Source organism: Mesoplodon mirus (assembly GCF_964341445.2).
Source record: "Mesoplodon mirus genome assembly, chromosome: 6".
Lineage (NCBI taxonomy): Eukaryota > Metazoa > Chordata > Mammalia > Artiodactyla > Ziphiidae > Mesoplodon > Mesoplodon mirus.
The window spans coordinates 35,662,299-35,680,821 of record NC_138982.1 but is presented as its reverse complement, the minus strand read 5'-3'; the positions used below and the strand labels follow the sequence as shown (position 1 = coordinate 35,680,821).

Genomic DNA, 18,523 nt, shown 5'->3' with positions numbered 1-18,523 from the left:
CCACTTCCAAATTTGAGAGGAATGGAGTACTACTTTGTCAGATACCATTTCTGTATTCTGTAATATAAGAATTTAGAAAATCTCAAGTTAGTAAGGGTAAATTTTAAGGTAATGTTTTAATTCTCTACCTGCTAACACAGTCTTAAATATTTTTATCATTATTTTAGGCGGCTAAAACTTGAGGCCGTCAAATCATGCCTCTTGAGCGTCATTTACGTAGGCTCTTATTTTAAACTATATTTTGTGATATGTCTTTTTCAAATTGCTAGGTTGTCTTATCTTGACATTAGTTTTGAATGAAATTCTTTCTTAATCCGCATTGTGAACATTCCCAGTTTTTGTTCAGTTTCAAGTCCTTTATTCCCATGCTTTCCCTTCAGGTGTGATCATTCACTCATATTAATTCTAAGATACATCTACAAATAAACTTACTGTATATATATGAATTATCTAATCATATTCATTAAGTCAAAACTACAAATTATTTTTACTAGTCTGTATTATTCTTTATTCAGAACTGAACTTTAAAATTGAAATTAATTTTATGATGGGAATGCTAATATCTTAATAGCAACTCTAACCTATAATATTTCACAACTGTATTAGTTATTAACCTCTTACAAACTGAGTACTTGACTCAATATAATTGTTTTGCTGTATATTATGAAAAACTTCAAAAATGCTCAGACATAAAGGTAGTAGTACAGTGAACTCCCATGTATACTTATCACCCAACTACAACAGTCCTCAATTCATGTACTCTTATATGATCCATAGCCCCTTCTTCTCCTGATCTCTCATTGTCATTATTTTATTTTGAAGTAAATTTAACCCTTTATATAGTTTGGTTTGTATGTATTTCAATATCAGTTAGACTTTTTATATGACTAGAATCAAAAGATAACTTATCTACAGTGATGATGAGTTGGTGATCATGAACAGCTAGTGTTGTGATAATTTTGGTATAAGTTAGATTTTGGTAATAAACAACTTTTTCCACTATATTTTTGGTAATAAATGAGCAGAGAGAACCAAATGGTTTTCTTGCCATAATTTTTGAATAATGTAACTTCTTTTATAACTTTAAATAGCTTTGTTCTTTCTTGCCCTCCTCTGTATTTTCTTAAGCAAAAAAAGGTGAAGTACCATTAATTTTTTAATGAATTAAAATATCAATTTGAGAAATCTCAGTAGTCATTGGGAAATGAATAATTTCAAATGTTCATAAAATCTCAAATGTCTGTTAGTTGACTAGCTTTGCTTAAATATCATTCTCACAAATAGTATTTTTACCTGTTAGGTTTGCTTTTCACTGAATCATTCGAAAACAGACTATCATAGTCAAAGGTAGGACTACACATAAAGTAGTTAGTGTCATGTTTATATTTATTAAAGTATTCCCTACTCATTTTGTATGTTTGTTTTTTTCAGGGTACTTTTTATTGTTTCAGGTGTACTGCAAAGTGATTCAGTTATATACATTTTTTCAGATTATTTTCCATTATAGGTTATTACAAGATATTGAATATAGTTCCCTGTGCTGTACAGTAAATCCTTGTCCCTACTCATTTTTAACTTGCTGCTTTATGTAGCTGAGACGCATACTGTACAATTATTTAAGCATGCAGTGGTGTTGTCTTTAAGCATTTTATCATATGATCATCCAGATCTAGTACTTTGCTGAAAATAATGTAAAACATTTGAATTCTGAATATTCATTCACCTTTTAGAAAAGCCCATACACTTGGAAGAAAACGGTTATTTTGTGTATTATGTTTCCTTCATACAACCTTTTTGTGTAATTCTTTAGTTAATTAGAGTAGAAGAACTGTTAATGTTTAAACACATCTCTTAAAATTTATTTAAAGGATAGTCATCTTTTTGATTCTCTGAAGATGTCATTTGACTTGGTAACTTTATACTCTTAAATATGCAGAAGAAAGATAATTTTAAGAGGAATCACATCAGTTTTCTAGTATATTCTGGTCTGTTTTTCATTTGGTATTAAATGCATTTTATTCTTTAAGTTTTATTGCACCTACATAATAAACACTTTTCAACTTAAGCAGAAAGCCAAGCTTTTCTCATTCTAAACTTAATTAGACCTATGTTATTATTCTACTTGGCTTTTTTGTGGGTTTTTTTGTTTTTTTTTGTGGGGTTTTTTGACCACTAGTTATTCTGTGAGTGGTCTAGAATAACACATGGAAAGCAGTAATTGCAGTTGATAACAATTGAGGGCTTTTACGTTGAGTATGTTTCCAGTATTCTAAAAGTTTGCGATTGATTTCTTTGTATGGCTTTTTTTTTTATTCCAGTGTTTAAACACAGTTCAGTGTGGGACAGAATTTTTTTTCTGGGTGATAAAATGATTGGAATCTTCATGGGATCCTTGAGACTAGAAAAGCAAATGATTTCTAACCAATTTGGGAAGAGTTGTTTGTATGCTAGAGAATATTTGTGGATTTTTTGAGAAGGCTGGTGAACTTCTTTGCAAATCTTAAGAAAATTGTGTCTGTTTTAGCAGAAATAAGAACTTATTTCTCAAAAGCAAATATAACAACTGCCTATACCTAAATCTTTCTATTGGTGCTAGAAACTGGATACATAGTTTAACATATGAAAAGTTCATATAAAATTATACTTAAAGAAATAGCAAATCTTTCATATGCTTCTAACATTTGTGAACATTATTATGTAATGTGTCCATTTTCCTGTTAAGCCTAATACATTTACAATTCTTTCTCTAAGGCAAATCCTCCTCCAGTACTGGTCAACACAGATAGCTTGGAAACATCAACTTATGTAAGTTCCATTCATTGCCATATTTAAATAATTCTGTTTTCTCTTTTGTAGGTTTTGATATAGATACAAAACTCACAGCATTATTTTCTCTAATACATTGTGCTTACAGTGTTCTATCACTAAGCTGTAATTGTTAAAGTAAATGAAGCAGTACCGTCCTTTTTTGATTGTTCTTTTTCTATACACTTGCAAAGCAGAAATGTTGAAATAAGAAATTTTATTTTTAAATTAAAATGAATAACTTTCGCTATCTGACCAGTGGTCATTTACACAATGCCATATATTCAAAGAGTCATTTTTGAAGTCTAATTGAGTGACTAGATTTTTAGTGACCAGGTTTATAGGTGTTCACATATTAAAATAATTAGTTATAACTTTATAACTTTAAATTGATTAGTGCTTCTCTCTAAACTTCTTTTGTTAAAAAGCCTTCTTTCTCCTAGAGATAAATAGCCAGAACAGCGGAATCTAACATTTTTCACCCCAAATAAAATATCTTCGGAGATGTTTAAGTAGAAGTTGTGCTCACACATTTTAAAAAAAGCAAATGGTGCATACTTTAATAGATTGTAAAAATCTTTTTCTCCAATTTTTTAACTAGTTTAACTAGTTTAACTAGTTGATTTCAGTCTATACTTGAAAACATTATATTTGGCTTTATCTTCTGTTTATATTTATATGGGTATATCAAATTTGGGGGGAATTTTTGAAAACTTCAAATAATAATACTTAATACAAACCAAAAATACTCTTTTCAGTCAGTGTCACCTTTCACATGGATAAAGAATACTTAAGCAGAATTTTATTTGTACTTTTGTCAATATTCTTCACATTTCTTTCTCCCTCACTTTTTCTTTTTGTTGACTTATGTTTTGCTTATGGACAGAATCAGTGATTAAATATTTTTATTTTAAAACCCTTTCAACTGAAAGGTTAATATGTAAGAACTAACAGAAAATGATATCAACAAGGAAAATAAATACACATGCATTTTAGGGGAAATGTCAACAAATTAAAAGCAGGACTAGCATACAAGCAGCAAACTTAGAGTAAAAGTTGTATTAATTTTAAGTTTGTATGACATATTATTCAAAAAATACTTTTCCTGCTAAAGCAGGGTATGTTGGGAGTCTTGAAAACCATTCACTACCCACGGTGAGAAATTTGCTAGAAGGATTCACAAGGCTCAGCATGTTGTACTTATGGCTAAGATTTATTACAGCTATGTGATAAGTCAGGATCTACAGTCAGATTATAAGGCTGTATGCCCAGAAGAATCCATGGTTAGATTTCCTTCTACTTTCTTCCTCCCCAGAGGGGTCCACAGAGCACTCTTTTCACCTAGCAGTGAAAATGTAGCAACACGTATGCAGTTTTTCTGCCCAGGGAAGCCCATTATGGACACAGCACAAAGTTATTTATTGGTGATGATCACATAGGCATCCTTTGTCCAGCACATACCAAATTTCCAAGCTCCCAGAAGAAAAACAGGTGTTCAGCATAAAATGCATTGTCTTTGCAAAGTCTAGCCACAGTAAGCAGCCCTTTCATTTAGGGAATGGTGGGAACACACCCAAAATCAATTTCTCAAATGCCTGCTAAGACCCTTTTAGTGATAGCACCCTTGGGCCTGCTTTATTAAACTTTTTCAGTACGTATGGCTAAAACATAAATTCCAATTTCTTAAGCAAGATTTTTCAGAGTGTGGTACTTTATCATACTTGAAGAACACTGTGTAAAATGTTTAGTAACTATTCTTTTCAGGTTTTTAATTTAATTCTGAAATTTAAAATACATTCCAGAATGGTTTTTAAACTTGTTATTCCTTTGTTAAGTCCTGATCGTTTAATACCAGCTATGTATTGATGAATAAAAATAAGAAAACTTGCAGCTATTGCTTTATAACACTTTTTTTTCTGATTGTTGTCACCATGCTTTCTAAAATTAAGTAATTTATATATATATAATATATATATATCCTTCTGTAAACATTCTGTGCATGTACAAGCATATATGTGTTATTTTCAAACTTTTACCATATAAAAATCAATGCCCCCACTGATAATTTTTGTATAGATATTTTTGTGTATATATGCAATTATATAATCAGTATATTTATATATTGATACATAGATTGCTCAAAGGGTGTGTCAATTTTTAGATTTGATCATTATTGCCAAATTGTACTTCACAGAGTTATATCCATTTGTACTTCAACAAAAATTATTACTGTTTTTACCCCATACTGTCACTAGCATGGGGTGGTAATTAACTTTTCGATCTTTTGTTAGCATAATGTTTAAAATGTATTAACTCATTGTTTCAACTTGAATTTATGTTATATCTCACCTTTTTCAACTTTTTCACCTTAAAAAATTTTACGTTGAGACACGTAACACAAAATCTACCCCTTTAAAGTATACGATTCAGTGGTTTTAGTCTATTCACAATGTTGTGCCATCACCACCACTTTCAAATTCCAGAACATTTTCATCACCTTGTAAGGAAACCTTGTACCCATTAGCAGTCACTCCGCATTCTGCCCTTACCTCAGCCCCTGGCAACCACTAATCTATTTTCTGTCACTATGGCTTTGTCTTTTCTAGACTGTTCATATAAATAGAATCATACAATATGTGGCCTTTTGTATCTGGCTGCTTTCACTTAGCATAATGTTTTCAAGGTTCATTATGTTGTAGCATGTGTCAGAATGTCATTCCTTTTTATGGCTGAATTATTTTTCATTTTACATATATATATATATACACACACACACATATACACACACGCACACACACCACGTTTTGTTTATTCATCCTTCTCTTGATGGACTCTTGGGTTGTTTCCACCTTTTGCCTGTTGTGAATAATGCTGTGGTAAACGTTGGCATACAAGTATCTGGGGATTATTGTCATTTTATCAACATTATGTCTCTCAGTCCATGAACACAGACTGTCTTTCCATTCACTTACATCTTTAATTTTGTTACCAATGTTTTATAATTTTCAGTGTACATGTCTTACACTACTTTTGTTAAATTTATTCCTGTGTATTTTTATTCTTTTAATGCTATTATAAATGAAATTGTTTCCTTAATTTCATTTATGGATTTTTCATTGCTAACATATGGGAATATAATGGATTTGGGAGTATTGATCTTCTACCTGCAATGTTACTGAACTCATTTATTAGCTCTAACGGTTTTTTTCATGTAGATTCCTTTGGATTTTCTATATAAGATCATGTCATCTACAGAGATAGTTTTACTTCTTCCTTTCCAATAAAGATACCTTTTATTTATTTTTCTTGCTTAACTGCCGTGGCTAGAACCTCCCTTAAAATGTTTTATAGAAGTTGCAGAGCAAACATTCTTGTTTTGTTCCTGATCCCTGGGAGAAAGCTTTCAGTCTTTTACCATTAAGTATGATGTATTATACTCAGTTTTAAGTATAAATTGATATTAATACTTAAAAGGAGGAGGAGAGAAAAAAGAGAATATGTACATGTGTTTTGGAGGAATGGAGTTAGACTTAATGATTCATCTAGAGCTGCATCTTCCAAAATAGTAAGCCACTAGCCATGTGTTGGTATTTAATTTATATTGATCAAAATTCAATAATATTTAAAATATAGTTTCTCTGTTTCAGTAGTCACATTTCAAGCACTCAGTAACCATGTGTGGGTAAGTAACTCCTGTATTGGAAAAGGCAGATTATTTTACACTTCCATCATCACAGAAAGTTCTTTTGGACAGTGTTGATGTAGCAAAGTTAAAAACTCAAAATAGGGGCTTCCCTGGTGGCGCAGTGGTTGAGAGTCCGCCTGCCGATGCAGGGGACACGGGTTCGTACCCCGGTCCGGGAAGATCCCACATGCTGCGGAGCAGCTGGGCCCGTGAGCCATGGCCGCTGAGCCTGCACGTCCGGAGCCTGTGCCCCGCAACGGGAGAGGCCACAACAGTGAGAGGCCCGCGTACCGCAAAAAAAAAAAAAAAAAAAAAAAAAAAAAAAAAAAACTCAAAATAACCAAGTAAAATTTTAAATAAAAGTAATTTGGGGGGATTTCCCTGCAGATAATAAAACACTGTTTAATTAAAGCAGCATAGTTCTGGTCCCAAATCATATTAGATCAGTGGAATACAACTCATCTTTGCTATATGTTATATAATCTGATTTTTTTTCCTGGTCAGGTTTATTATAGAGTACTTATTCTTAGTTATGACTTTATGGGACTTTTTCCCCGTTAATATTAAGATTTTTCTAATATTTAGAAATTTACCACCAATTCTTAAGTGTCTTTGGAATTTCTTCCTTTTACCCAAATTATTGCCATAACTTCTTTATCAATTTACTTTTCTCCAATTTCTCTCCATTTCTGTTACATACTGCCACAGTTCTTTTTCTGGAAAATCTATTAAACCTACTGGATGTTCCCAAGCTTTCAAGAATATTTCTCATTCATCAGGAAAACATTCAAGACCTTTCACAATCAGGCTCCAATCCACTTCTAGTTTCTTCTCCAGCTTTCACCCCCACCCCGATACACAATCCCATTTTGTTAATAGGACTAAATTCAAAACCTAGGAAGTAGTAGCAATGACAGTTCTCAAGAAGTATTCTAAATCTATTCTTTTCTATTTTTAAGGGGGGAAAAAAACCAAATATTTTGTCAGTAAAATATTACGTTGTCTAAAGATTGATCTCTCTTCTCGCATTTTATACACAGCTTACCTCTTACCTCTCACCTGTTTTCTTATCCTGTTAATTGAGAGTGATAAACCCATTAGCCAAGCATTTCTTTCCTGTTGGAAGCCGCATTTTGTAAAGCTATTATAAAAAGAAAACTAAGCAAATCAACCATTTTGTAGTTTTGCTGGAAACCATATAGCTTTTGAAAATATTACACCAACATTATTTTTTTGTACTTTTACTGTTAATAAAGTGGTACTTGTAGAGTAATTTGTGGTTTTGATAATGTATTCTTGGCATTTAGAAGCCCAGTTTGAATGTGTTTAATGATGTTATTGAATTCTCTCTATACATGAAATTATCAGACAGTTTCAAGTTATTAAGCATATAGGAATAAAGTCATCTGGGGTTCATATGGCCTTCTCACTTTTTACCTTTTTTAAATTACTCTATGCTACCGAGAATCCTCACCAGATATCAATACATCATGACTTTGCATTAAGTGAAGTGTCAAGGACGTTTACTAAGTACCTACCTTTTTTTTTTTTAATACAGCAGGTTCTTATTAGTCATCAGTTTGTATACACATCAGTGTATACATGTCAATCCCAATCTCACAATTCATCACAACACCACCCCCACCCCCCCTCGGCTTTCCCCACTTGGTGTCCACACGTTTGTTCTCTACATCTGTGTCTCAATTTCTGCCCTGAAAACTGGTTCATCTGTACCATTTTTCTAGGCTCCACATATGTGCGTTAATATACGATATTTGTTTTTCTCTTTCTGACTTCACTCTGTATGACAGTCTCTAGATCCATCCACATCTCAGCAAATCACCCAATTTCATTCCTTTTTATGGCTGAGTAATATTCCATTGTATATATGTGCCACATCATCCTTATCCATTCGTCTATCAATGGGCATTTAGGTTGCTTCCATGACCTGGCTGTTGTAAAGAGTGCTGCAGTGAACACTGGGGTGCATGTGTCTTTTTGAATTGTGGTTTTCTCTGGGTATATGCCCAGTAGTGGGATTGCTGGATCGTATGATAATTCTATTTTTAGTTTTTTAAGGAACTTCCATACTGTTCTCCATAGTGGCTGTATCAGCTTACATTCCCACCAAGAGTGCAAGAGGGTTCCCTTTTCTCTACACCCTTTCCAGCATTTGTTGTTTGTAGATTTTCTGATGAAGCCCTCTAACTGGTGTGAGCTGATAACCTCATTGTAGTTTTGATTTGCATTTCTCTAATAATTAGTGATGTTGAGCAGCTTTTCATGTGCTTCTTGGCCATCTGTATGTCTTCTTTGGAGGAATGTCTATTTAGGTCTTCTGCCCATTTTTGGATTGAGTTGTTTGTTTTTTTAATATCAAGCTACATGAGCTGTTTATATATTTTGGAGATTAATCCTTTGTCCGTTGATTCATTTGCAAATATTTTCTCCCATTCTGAGGGTTGTCTTTTCATCTTGTTTATGGTTTCCTTTGCCATGCAACACATTTAAGTTTCATTGGGTCCCATTTCTTTATTTTTGTTTAAATTTCTATTACTCTAGGAGGTGGATCAGAAAAGATCTTGCTGTGATTTATGTCAGAGAGTGTTCTTCCTATGTTTTCCTCTAAGAGTTTTATAGTGTCCGATCTTACATTTAGGCGTAAGTTTATTTTTGTGTATGGTGTTAGGGAGTGTTCTAATTTCATTCTTTTACATGTAGCTGTCCAGTTCTCCCAGCACCACTTATTGAAGAGACTGTCTTTTCTCCATTGTATATCCTTGCCTCCTTTGTCATAGATTAGTTGACCATAGGTGCGTGGGTTTACCTCTGGGCTTTCTATCTTGTTTCTATCTTGTTCCACTGATCTGTGTTTCTGTTTTTGTGCCAGTACCATATTGTCTTGATTACTGTAGCTTTGTAGTATAGTCTGAAGTCAGGGAGTCTGATTCCTGCAGCTCCTTTTTTTTCCCTCAAGACTCCTTTGGCTATTTGGGGTCTTTTGTGTCTCCATACAAATTTTAAGATTTTTTTGTTCTAGTTCCATAAAAAATGCCATTGGAAATTTGATACGGATTGCATTGAATCTGTAGATTGCTTTGGGTAGTATAGTCATTTTCACAATATTGATTCTTCCAATCCAAGAACCTGGTATATCTCTCCATCTGTTGGTATCATCTTTAATTTCTTTCATCAGTGTCTTATAGTTTTCTGCATACAGGTCTTTTGTCTCCCTAGGGAGGTTTATTCCTAGGTATTTTATTTTTTTTGTTGCAGTGGTAAATGGGAGTGTTTCCTTAATTTCTCTTTCAGATATTTCATCATTAGTGTATAGGAATGCAAGAGATTTCTGTGCATTAATTCTGTATCCTGCAACTTTACCAAATTCATTGATTAGCTCTAGTAGTTTTCTGGTGACATCTTTAGGATTCTCTATATACAGTATCGTGTCATCTGCAAACAGTGACAGTTTTACTTCTTTTCCAATTTGTATTCCTTTTATTTCTTTTTCTTCTCTGATTGCTGTGGCTAGGACTTCCAAAACTATGTTGAATAATAGCGGTGAGAGTGGACATCCTTGTCTTGCTCCTGATCTTAGAGGAAACGCTTTCAGTTTTTCATCATTGAGAATGATGTTTACTGTGGGTTTGTCGTATATGGTCTTTATTATGTTGAGGTAGGTTCCCTCTATGCCCACTTTCTGGAGAGTTTTCATCATAAATGGGTGTTGAATTTTGTCAAAAGCTTTCTCTGCATCTATTGAGATGATCGTATAGATTTTATTCTTCAATTTGTTAATATGGTGTATCAGATCGATGGATTTACATATACTGAGGAATCCTTGCATCCCTGGGATAAATCCCACCTGATCATGGTGTATGATCCTGTTAATGTGTTGTTGGATTCTGTTTGCTAGTATTTTGTTTAGGATTTTTGCATCTATATTAATCAGTGATATTGGTCTGTAATTTTCCTTTTTTGTAATATCTTTGTCTGGTTTTGGTATCAGGGTGATGGTGGCCTCATAGAATGAGTTTGGGAGTGTTCCTTCCTCCACAGTTTTTTGGAAGAGTTTGAGAAGGATGGGTGTTAGCTCTTCTCTGAATGTTTGATAGAATTCACCTGTGAAACCATCTGGTCCTGGACTTTTGTTTGTTAGAAGATTTTTAATCACAGTTTCAATTTCATTACTTGTGATTGGTCTGTTCATATTTTCTATTTCTTCCTGGTTCAGTCTTAGAAGGTTATACCTTTCTAAGAATTTGTCCATTTCTTCCAGGTTGTCCATTTGGTTGTCATAGAGTTGCTTGTAGTAGTCTCTTAGGATGCTTTGTATTTCTGTGGTGTCTGTGGTAACTTCTCTTTTTGCATTTCTAATTTTATTGATTTGAGTCCTCTCCCTCTTTTTCTTGATGAGTCTGGCTAATGGTTTATCAATTTGGTTTATCTTCTCAAAGAACCAGCTTTTAGTTTTATTGATCTTTGCTGTTGTCTTCTTTGTTTCTGTTTCATTTACTTCTGCTCTGATCTTTATGATTTCTTTCCTTCTGCTAACTTTGGGTTTTGTTTGTTCTTCTTTCTCTCGTTCCTTTAGGTGTAAGGTTAGATTGTTTGTTTGAGATTTTTCTTGTTTCTTGACGTAGGCTTGTATAGCTATAAACTTCCCTCTTAGAACTGCTTTTGCTGCATCCCATAGGTTTTGGATTGTCGTGTTTTCTTTGTCATTTGTCTCTAGGTATTTTTTGATTTCCTCTTTGACTTCTTCAGTGATCTCTTGGTTATTTAGTAATGTAGTGTTTAGCCTCCACGTCTTTGTGTTTTTTATGTTTTTTCCCCTGTAATTCATTTCTATTCTCATAGGATTGTGGTCAGAAAAGATGCTTGATATGATTTCAATTTTCTTAAATTTACTGAGGCTTGATTTGTGACCCAAGATGTGATCTATCCTGGAGAATGTTCCATGCACACTTGAGAAGAAAGTGTAATCTGCTGTTTTTGGATGCAGTGTCCTATAAATATCAATTAAATCTATCTGGTCTATTGTGTCATTTAAAGCTTCTGTTTCCTTATTTATTTTCATTTTGGATGATCTGTCCATTGGTGTAAGTGAGGTGTTAAAGTCCCCCACTATTATTGTGTTACTGTCGATTTCCTCTTTTACAGCTGTTAGCAGTTGCCTTATGTATTGAGGTGCTCCTATGTTGGGTGCATATATATTTATAATTGTTATATCTTCTTGGATTGATCCCTTGATCATTATATAGTGTCCTTCCTTGTCTCTTGTAACATTCTTTATTTTAAAATCTATTTTATTTGATATGAGTATTGCTACTCCAGCTTTCTTTTGATTTACGTTTGCATGGAATATCTTTTCCCATCCCTTCACTTTCAATCTGTATGTGTCCCTAGATCTGAAGTGGGTATCTTGTAGACAGCATATATATGGGTCTTCTTTTTGTATCCATTCAGCAAGCCTGTGTCTTTTGGTTGTAGCATTTTATCCATTCACGTTTAAGGTAATTATCGATATGTACGTTCCTGTTACCATTTTCTTAATTGTTTTGGGTTTGTTTTTGTAGGTCCTTTTCCCTTGCTGCTTTCAATAATTTTTCTTTGTCTTTAATTTTTGTCAGTTTGATTACTGTGTGTCTCAGTGTGTTTCTCCTTGGGTTTATCCTGTATGGGACTTGCTGCGCTTCCTGGACTTGCATGGTTATTTCCTTTCCCATGTTAGGGAAGTTTTTGACTATAATCTCTTCAAATATTTTCTCGGTTCCTTTCTCTCTCTCTTCTCCTTCTGGGACCCCTATAATGTGAATGTTGTCCCAGATGTCTCTTAGGTTGTTTTCATTTCTTTTCATCCTTTTTTCTTTCTTCTGTAGCAGTGAATTCCACCATTCTGTCTTCCAGTTCACTTATCCGTTCTTCTGCCTCAGTTATTCTGCTATTGATTCCTTCTAGTTTAGTTTTCATTTCAGTTACTGTATTGTTCATCTCTGTTTGTTCTTTAATTCTTCTAGGTCTTTGTTAAACATTTCTTGCATCTTCTTTTTTTTTTTTTTTTTTTTTTTTTTTTTGCTGTACGCGGGCCTCTCACTGTTGTGGCCTCTCCCGTTGCGGAGCACAGGCTCCGGACGCACAGGCTCAGCGGCCATGGCTCACGGGCCCAGCCGCTCCGCGGCATATGGGATCCTCCCAGACCGGGGCACGAACCCGTATCCCCTGCATCGGCAGGCGGACTCTCAACCACTGCGCCACCAGGGAGGCCCTCTTGCATCTTCTTGATCTTTGCCTCCATTGTGTTTCCGATATCCTGGATCATCTTCACTATCATTATTCTGAATTCTTTTTCTGGAAGGTTTCCTATCTCTACTTCATTTAGTTGTTTTTCTGGGGTTTTGTCTTGTTCCATCATCTGGTACATAGCCCTCTGCCTTTTTATCTTGTCTGTCTTTCTGTGAATATGGTTTCTGTTCCACAGGCTGCAGGATCGTAGTTGTTCTTGCTTCTGCTGTCTGTCGTCTCATGGATGAGGCTATCTGAGAGGCTTGTGCAGGTTTCCTGATGGGAGGGACTGGTGGTGGGTAGAGCTTGGAGTACCTGCCTTTTGAGAAGGCTTAATGGTGAAAATCTCAAATTCCTTAAAGCAGAAGTCCATAAGCTCACAACACAAAAATTTATACTGTATTACATATTAATACCAAAAGGACTATGTAAGTATACTGACTTGGAAATGTTTTCCAGAACAAAATTTCAGGCTATTTAGAAATAAACAAATGAACAAAAATAGAGCCCAATGTAGCAGTTTGGGGATTTGGCCAAAGTCATGTGCCAAGGAAAATTTATTAACTTTAATGGGTGTTTTTAAAAATAGAAAAAGTAATAATTGTAAATGAATTGCACATTCAACTCAAGAAGCTTTAAAAAGGGCCCAAGGAAAGAGTAAAGAATTGATAAAAAATAAAAGCAGAATGTAATACCATAGAATGTAATAATTCAGCGATGTTAAAAGTACTTCTTTGATAAAGACTGATAGACTTTTAGCAAGTCTGAGCACGAAAAAATAAAAATGATACAAATAACCTTTAGAATAAGAAGAGTGGTATAGCTGCAGATACAGATTTTATTTTTACTCATAAAAAAGAACTTCCAGTCAAGTTGGCAGGATATGCATATGTATGACCCTCCTGCACTCTATAGGCATATAAATCATAGGTTTATATATATATACACATATATATGTGTGTGTATGTATATATGTTTGTATATATATGTGTATATGTGTGTATATACACACATATATATAACATAATTTCAAAAACAAGAAGAAAATATCTTCAGTTGAAAAAGAAGATGAAACAAAGTAGCAATTGGGTTTGTATCCATTAGAACCATAAGAATTAAGAACCCATAAAAGTAGTAGAGATGAGTTTCAAAAATCCTCAGGAAAAAAGACCCCTAGCTCCTGCATTGGACCTGAATTAGGGGTTGCTTTCTTGTAGTATGGTGAAGAAAACAGATTACCTCACATAGATTTCATTATTCTGTTGTTTCATTATTTTATTGCTGTATAAAAAACCACCCTGAAACTTAGTGACTTTAAAAATAATTCATTATTTCTCATGATTTTCTGGGTTAACTGGATAGTTTTGTTTTACATGATCTTGGCTGGGGCACTGGAAAAGACTGGAAGATCCAAAATAGCCTCATTGTCCATGGCTGGCAGTTAGTGCTAGTTGCTGGTTAGAGGTGCAGCTGGGGCTTTTGGCCAGGGGTCTTGATGCTCCTTCATTTGAATCTCTGCATAGGATCTTTGAGCTTCCTCACATTATAGCTTCTGGATTCTAAGAAAGTGCATTCTAAGACAAAGGCAAACACTACAAGGCATCACATGACCTAGATTCAAAAACCACAAAACATTTGTGCCACATTCTTTTTAACAGCGGTCATCTAGAACCTGCCTAGATCCGAGGGAAGGGGAAGTAGATAACATCTCTTCATGGTAGGATGGTTCAATCATATTGCAAAAGAGCACTTGGGATGGAAGATGGGATGCATCTAGAGATGAAGTTTATCTCAATCCCTATTTGACTTATTAGATTGGGTATTTTGCCCAGCTTCGTATCACCAGAAATGTTAAAGCAATGATTTGAATCCCAGTTAATCTGATTCCAAGCACTATTCACCCTTCCCCAGTGGCCTTTGCTATGGGAATTACTTCTTCCAGGAGGAGATATGGAACAAATTAGAAGGAATGAGAGCAAGTGCTTGGTCTGTATGGTGTAAGCAAGAGTGCGAATGGTGAATCAAAGTTGGACATGAAATAAGTAACTGAAATTTGACAAAGGAAGCAATAAAGTAACAGATGTGGAGGGAGGAACTTGCAGGATATGTAAAGGAAGGAGCAAGTCATTCAAGTGTGATGGTATATAAGGCTCATGAAGAGGTGAGCAACATGTTAGAATGAAGTTGAGTGATAGATTGGGGTCAGTTCATACAGAGCCTTGTATGAGAGTTTTTGAGAATTTTGGAGCAAGTATGTTACACATGGGCTCCATAAAGATCTATCTATGTAAAACACATTAGAATGGTTTGAGCAATGGCGAAGTGTCATCTAAGAGATTGGGTAGAGTACACTTGCAGTAGTCCAGATGAGTTAACAAAGGCTTTTGAAGCAAAAGGTAATAGAAATGAAAATGAAGGGGTGGTGGTTTTCAGGAAAAAATGAAATATTTAAGTCAGTAAGAATTGGCACCTGATTAGACGTGTGGATCAAGGCAGAGAAGAGAGGCAAGAGTTCAGTAAGTATTAAAAGCTGAATGTACCCTTTCTGTATTTGAAAGTCACAATACCATGAGTGCCAACTCATTAATCACATTTGTATTCTTCCATTCCTTGAAAATCTTCCCTAAAACTGTTAAAATCAAGCTATGTTACTCGATTACTGTCACATTTAACAGGTTTTCATTAAGAAATCATGCAAAAATTATGTCTTGCCATTTTAAATTTCACACTCTAAATTTCTGTGCTACTTCTTTTTTCCCCCATTAGGTTAATGGCACTGATGCAGATTATGAATATGAAGAAATCACACTTGAAAGGGTAAAAGCTATTAATTATCTTAAGTTTTTATGCATAAACCTGTTGCTTTAAAGAACTCTTTAAATATACTGCTCTTTCATATAGGATCCAAGGAAGATCACCTGTCAGAACCATATAATATTAGTTTCTTTAATGCGTCCACGTATAAAATTAGCCGTGGCATTTTCAGAACACGTTGCTTTTCTTTAATAACCTTTTTTTTAAATAAACTTTTTATTTAACATAGTTTTAGATTTACAGAAAAGTAGTACAGAGAGTTTCCATTTACCCTGGACTCAGTTTCACCTATTATTAACATCTTTGCATTACTAGAATACATTTTTTTCAACTAATGAACCAATAGTAATACATTATAATTAACTGAAGTCTGTACTTTATTTGGATTTCCTTACTTTTTATATTTTTCTCTTCCAGGATCCCATCTGGAATACCACATTACATTTAGTTATGATGTCTCCTTGTGCTCCTCTAGACTGACAGTTTCTCAGATTTTTCTCAGTTTTTAATTTTATTATTTATCTTTCACATAATAAAATATTTATTTTAAATAAGTATTTAATATCCTAGTAATACGGTCATTGTATCAGTTTTGTTTCCCAACAAGATAATAACCATAGATTTAATGGAAAAGACCTTATTGAAAACTTCTTATGCATTCCCCCAGTCAGAAAATAACTTAAGGATACAATTCAGATGTGTAAATTTTCTTGATGTATTTTCCCCTTAAGAATATCTGCATTCGGGCTTCCCTGGTGGCGCAGTCGTTGAGAGTCCGCCTGCCGATGCAGGGGACACGGGTTCGTGCTCTGGTCCGGGAAGATCCCACATGCCACGGAGCAGCTGAGCCCATTACCATGGCCGCTGAGCCTGCGTGTCCGGAGCCTGTGCCCCGCAAAAGGAGAGGCCACAACAGTGAGAGGCCCGCGTAACGCAAAAAAAAAAAAAAAAAAGAATATCTGCATTCAATTGATACTGTATTTTAGCAGTGCCACCTTGTCTGACCAGCATTTTTGGGAAATGAAGTGCTCCTCATAAGTGAATTTTCTAAGTAACTGAATGTATATTTAAAATCCTAGATAATTAGATTTGTTTATGTTTGAAGCCAGAATAAACTGAGTAAAAATAGACTTCAGAGGGATAATAGTTTTTTATTGCCCATTTACCTGAATTTGGGCCCACCTGTTCAAGTGACATGGATGACTGAGTCTTACAAGTAAATAGAGTATTAATATATTGTACACATTTTATTGTGGCATTTTGTTGGTTTTTTCCCAGCTTTATTGAGATTTCTTGACATATAGTCTTAACTTTTTATCTTATTCATCTTTTCATCTTTTCCCAGTACCTTTTAAATTCCTTTATTTAGTCAGAACTGTACATTGTATTTTTCACTGATTAAAGAGCTTGTGTACCAGGAATTGGGGAGATGTTGTTAAAGTATAAAAACTTGCAACTAGAAGATGAATAAGTTCCAGAGATCTAATGCACAGGTAGTGAATATAATCAACAATACTGTATTATAATCTTCAGAATTGCTAAGAGACTAGATCTTAAATGTTCTCGTCACAAAAAATAAATGGCAATTATGTGACCTCATAGAGGTGTTAGCTAAATAAAGCTAAGGTGGTAATCATATTGTACTATATAAATGTATCAATCAATATGTTGTACACCTTAAACTTACACAAAGTTATTTGTAATTATATCTCAATTTTTTAAAAAGCAAGTAAAAAAGAGAACTCGAATACCTGAGTAACTTGGTAGCCCCATACAACCTATTGATACTATTATTGATACTCTAGTAACTCTTGAAGAGTTTAGACTGAAAAAAATTTTTTATTAAAATAGAACTTTAGGACATGTCATAGTCTAGTGAAATTCTAAGCTATTTAGTACAGTTTAGTAATAGATCCAGATATACCCACTTATTTGAGCTGCCTGAAAACCAAAGTTAGAACATTCTTGCAAAAACAAACATTTAATACCTTTGCTTAGATCAGTTTTGCTTTTTGTAGCAGTAGAACCCTTTCTTCAAAGAAAATATTATTCAAATATCCAGTACGTAAATAAAATAAGAAGTAATGCTACTTTGGCAAAATTGACTGCTGTCAAGAAAGTACACCAATGTTAAGTTCTCCAGTTGGACTTTCAGTATTAAAAACTGCCTTTTGCTGGTCAGGTGTCTTGGTTAAACACATCAAGGATGATGGCTGTGTTACTTAGCTCATACAATTTGGTCATTTTAAAATAAGCTGATGGCAAAGTTAGCAGAAGAAAAGCACCACCCAGTACCCCTTTTTAAAAAATTTAGGCTGAAATAATATATTGGTATTACCTACTCGGAAATAACAGCAGCAGAAGGATCGCTTCATTGTTTTTCTCTTGGGAGCAATTTGCCTTACCAAACGTGAGCAAGATGCAGTCTAAAAGAAAGAGACCTAATAGTGACACCTCTCCAAGGACAAACTGCACATAATTTTAAAGAAAGAATTATAGACCAGACTCCAGAAGTACTCAGTACATCATCAGCCTCACCTATTCAGCAGTAATACCTCTGAATTCATAGAGAAAAAAGAGCTTTCCTTATATTTCTTAATATAAAATCATGATATTTCCTATACATATGCCTTTATGTGTGTGTTCCCTATGTTAGTACAGTTTCTAGGTCCTATAATGACGGGAACCTATCAATAAAGATAAATATTACTCAATTTTTTTCCCCTCTATCCCCAGGGAAATTCAGGGCTTGGTTTCAGCATTGCAGGAGGTACAGACAACCCACACATTGGAGATGACTCAAGTATTTTCATTACCAAAATAATTGCAGGGGGAGCAGCTGCCCAAGATGGAAGATTGCGGTATGTTTTGCACTTTATGTTGTGATACCAAATCCTCTTTGTATCTTTTTCTTGAGGCAAACTGAACAATGAA

The 18,523-nt window shown here is 34.3% G+C and overlaps 1 protein-coding gene across 10 annotated transcripts in view; it reads left to right on the top strand.

The window, feature by feature from the left end:
- Window positions 1–18,523, top strand: part of DLG1 (discs large MAGUK scaffold protein 1) — a 288,677-nt gene that overhangs the window by 152,913 nt on the left and 117,241 nt on the right. For all 10 annotated transcript variants that reach the window (XM_082625021.1, XM_082625022.1, XM_082625027.1 and 7 more), the window contains 3 exons: window positions 2,752–2,805; window positions 15,542–15,592; window positions 18,326–18,450. In XM_082625021.1, coding sequence (XP_082481147.1) covers window positions 2,752–2,805; window positions 15,542–15,592; window positions 18,326–18,450 — 230 coding nt within the window. The remainder of the gene's footprint in view (window positions 1–2,751; window positions 2,806–15,541; window positions 15,593–18,325; window positions 18,451–18,523) is intronic.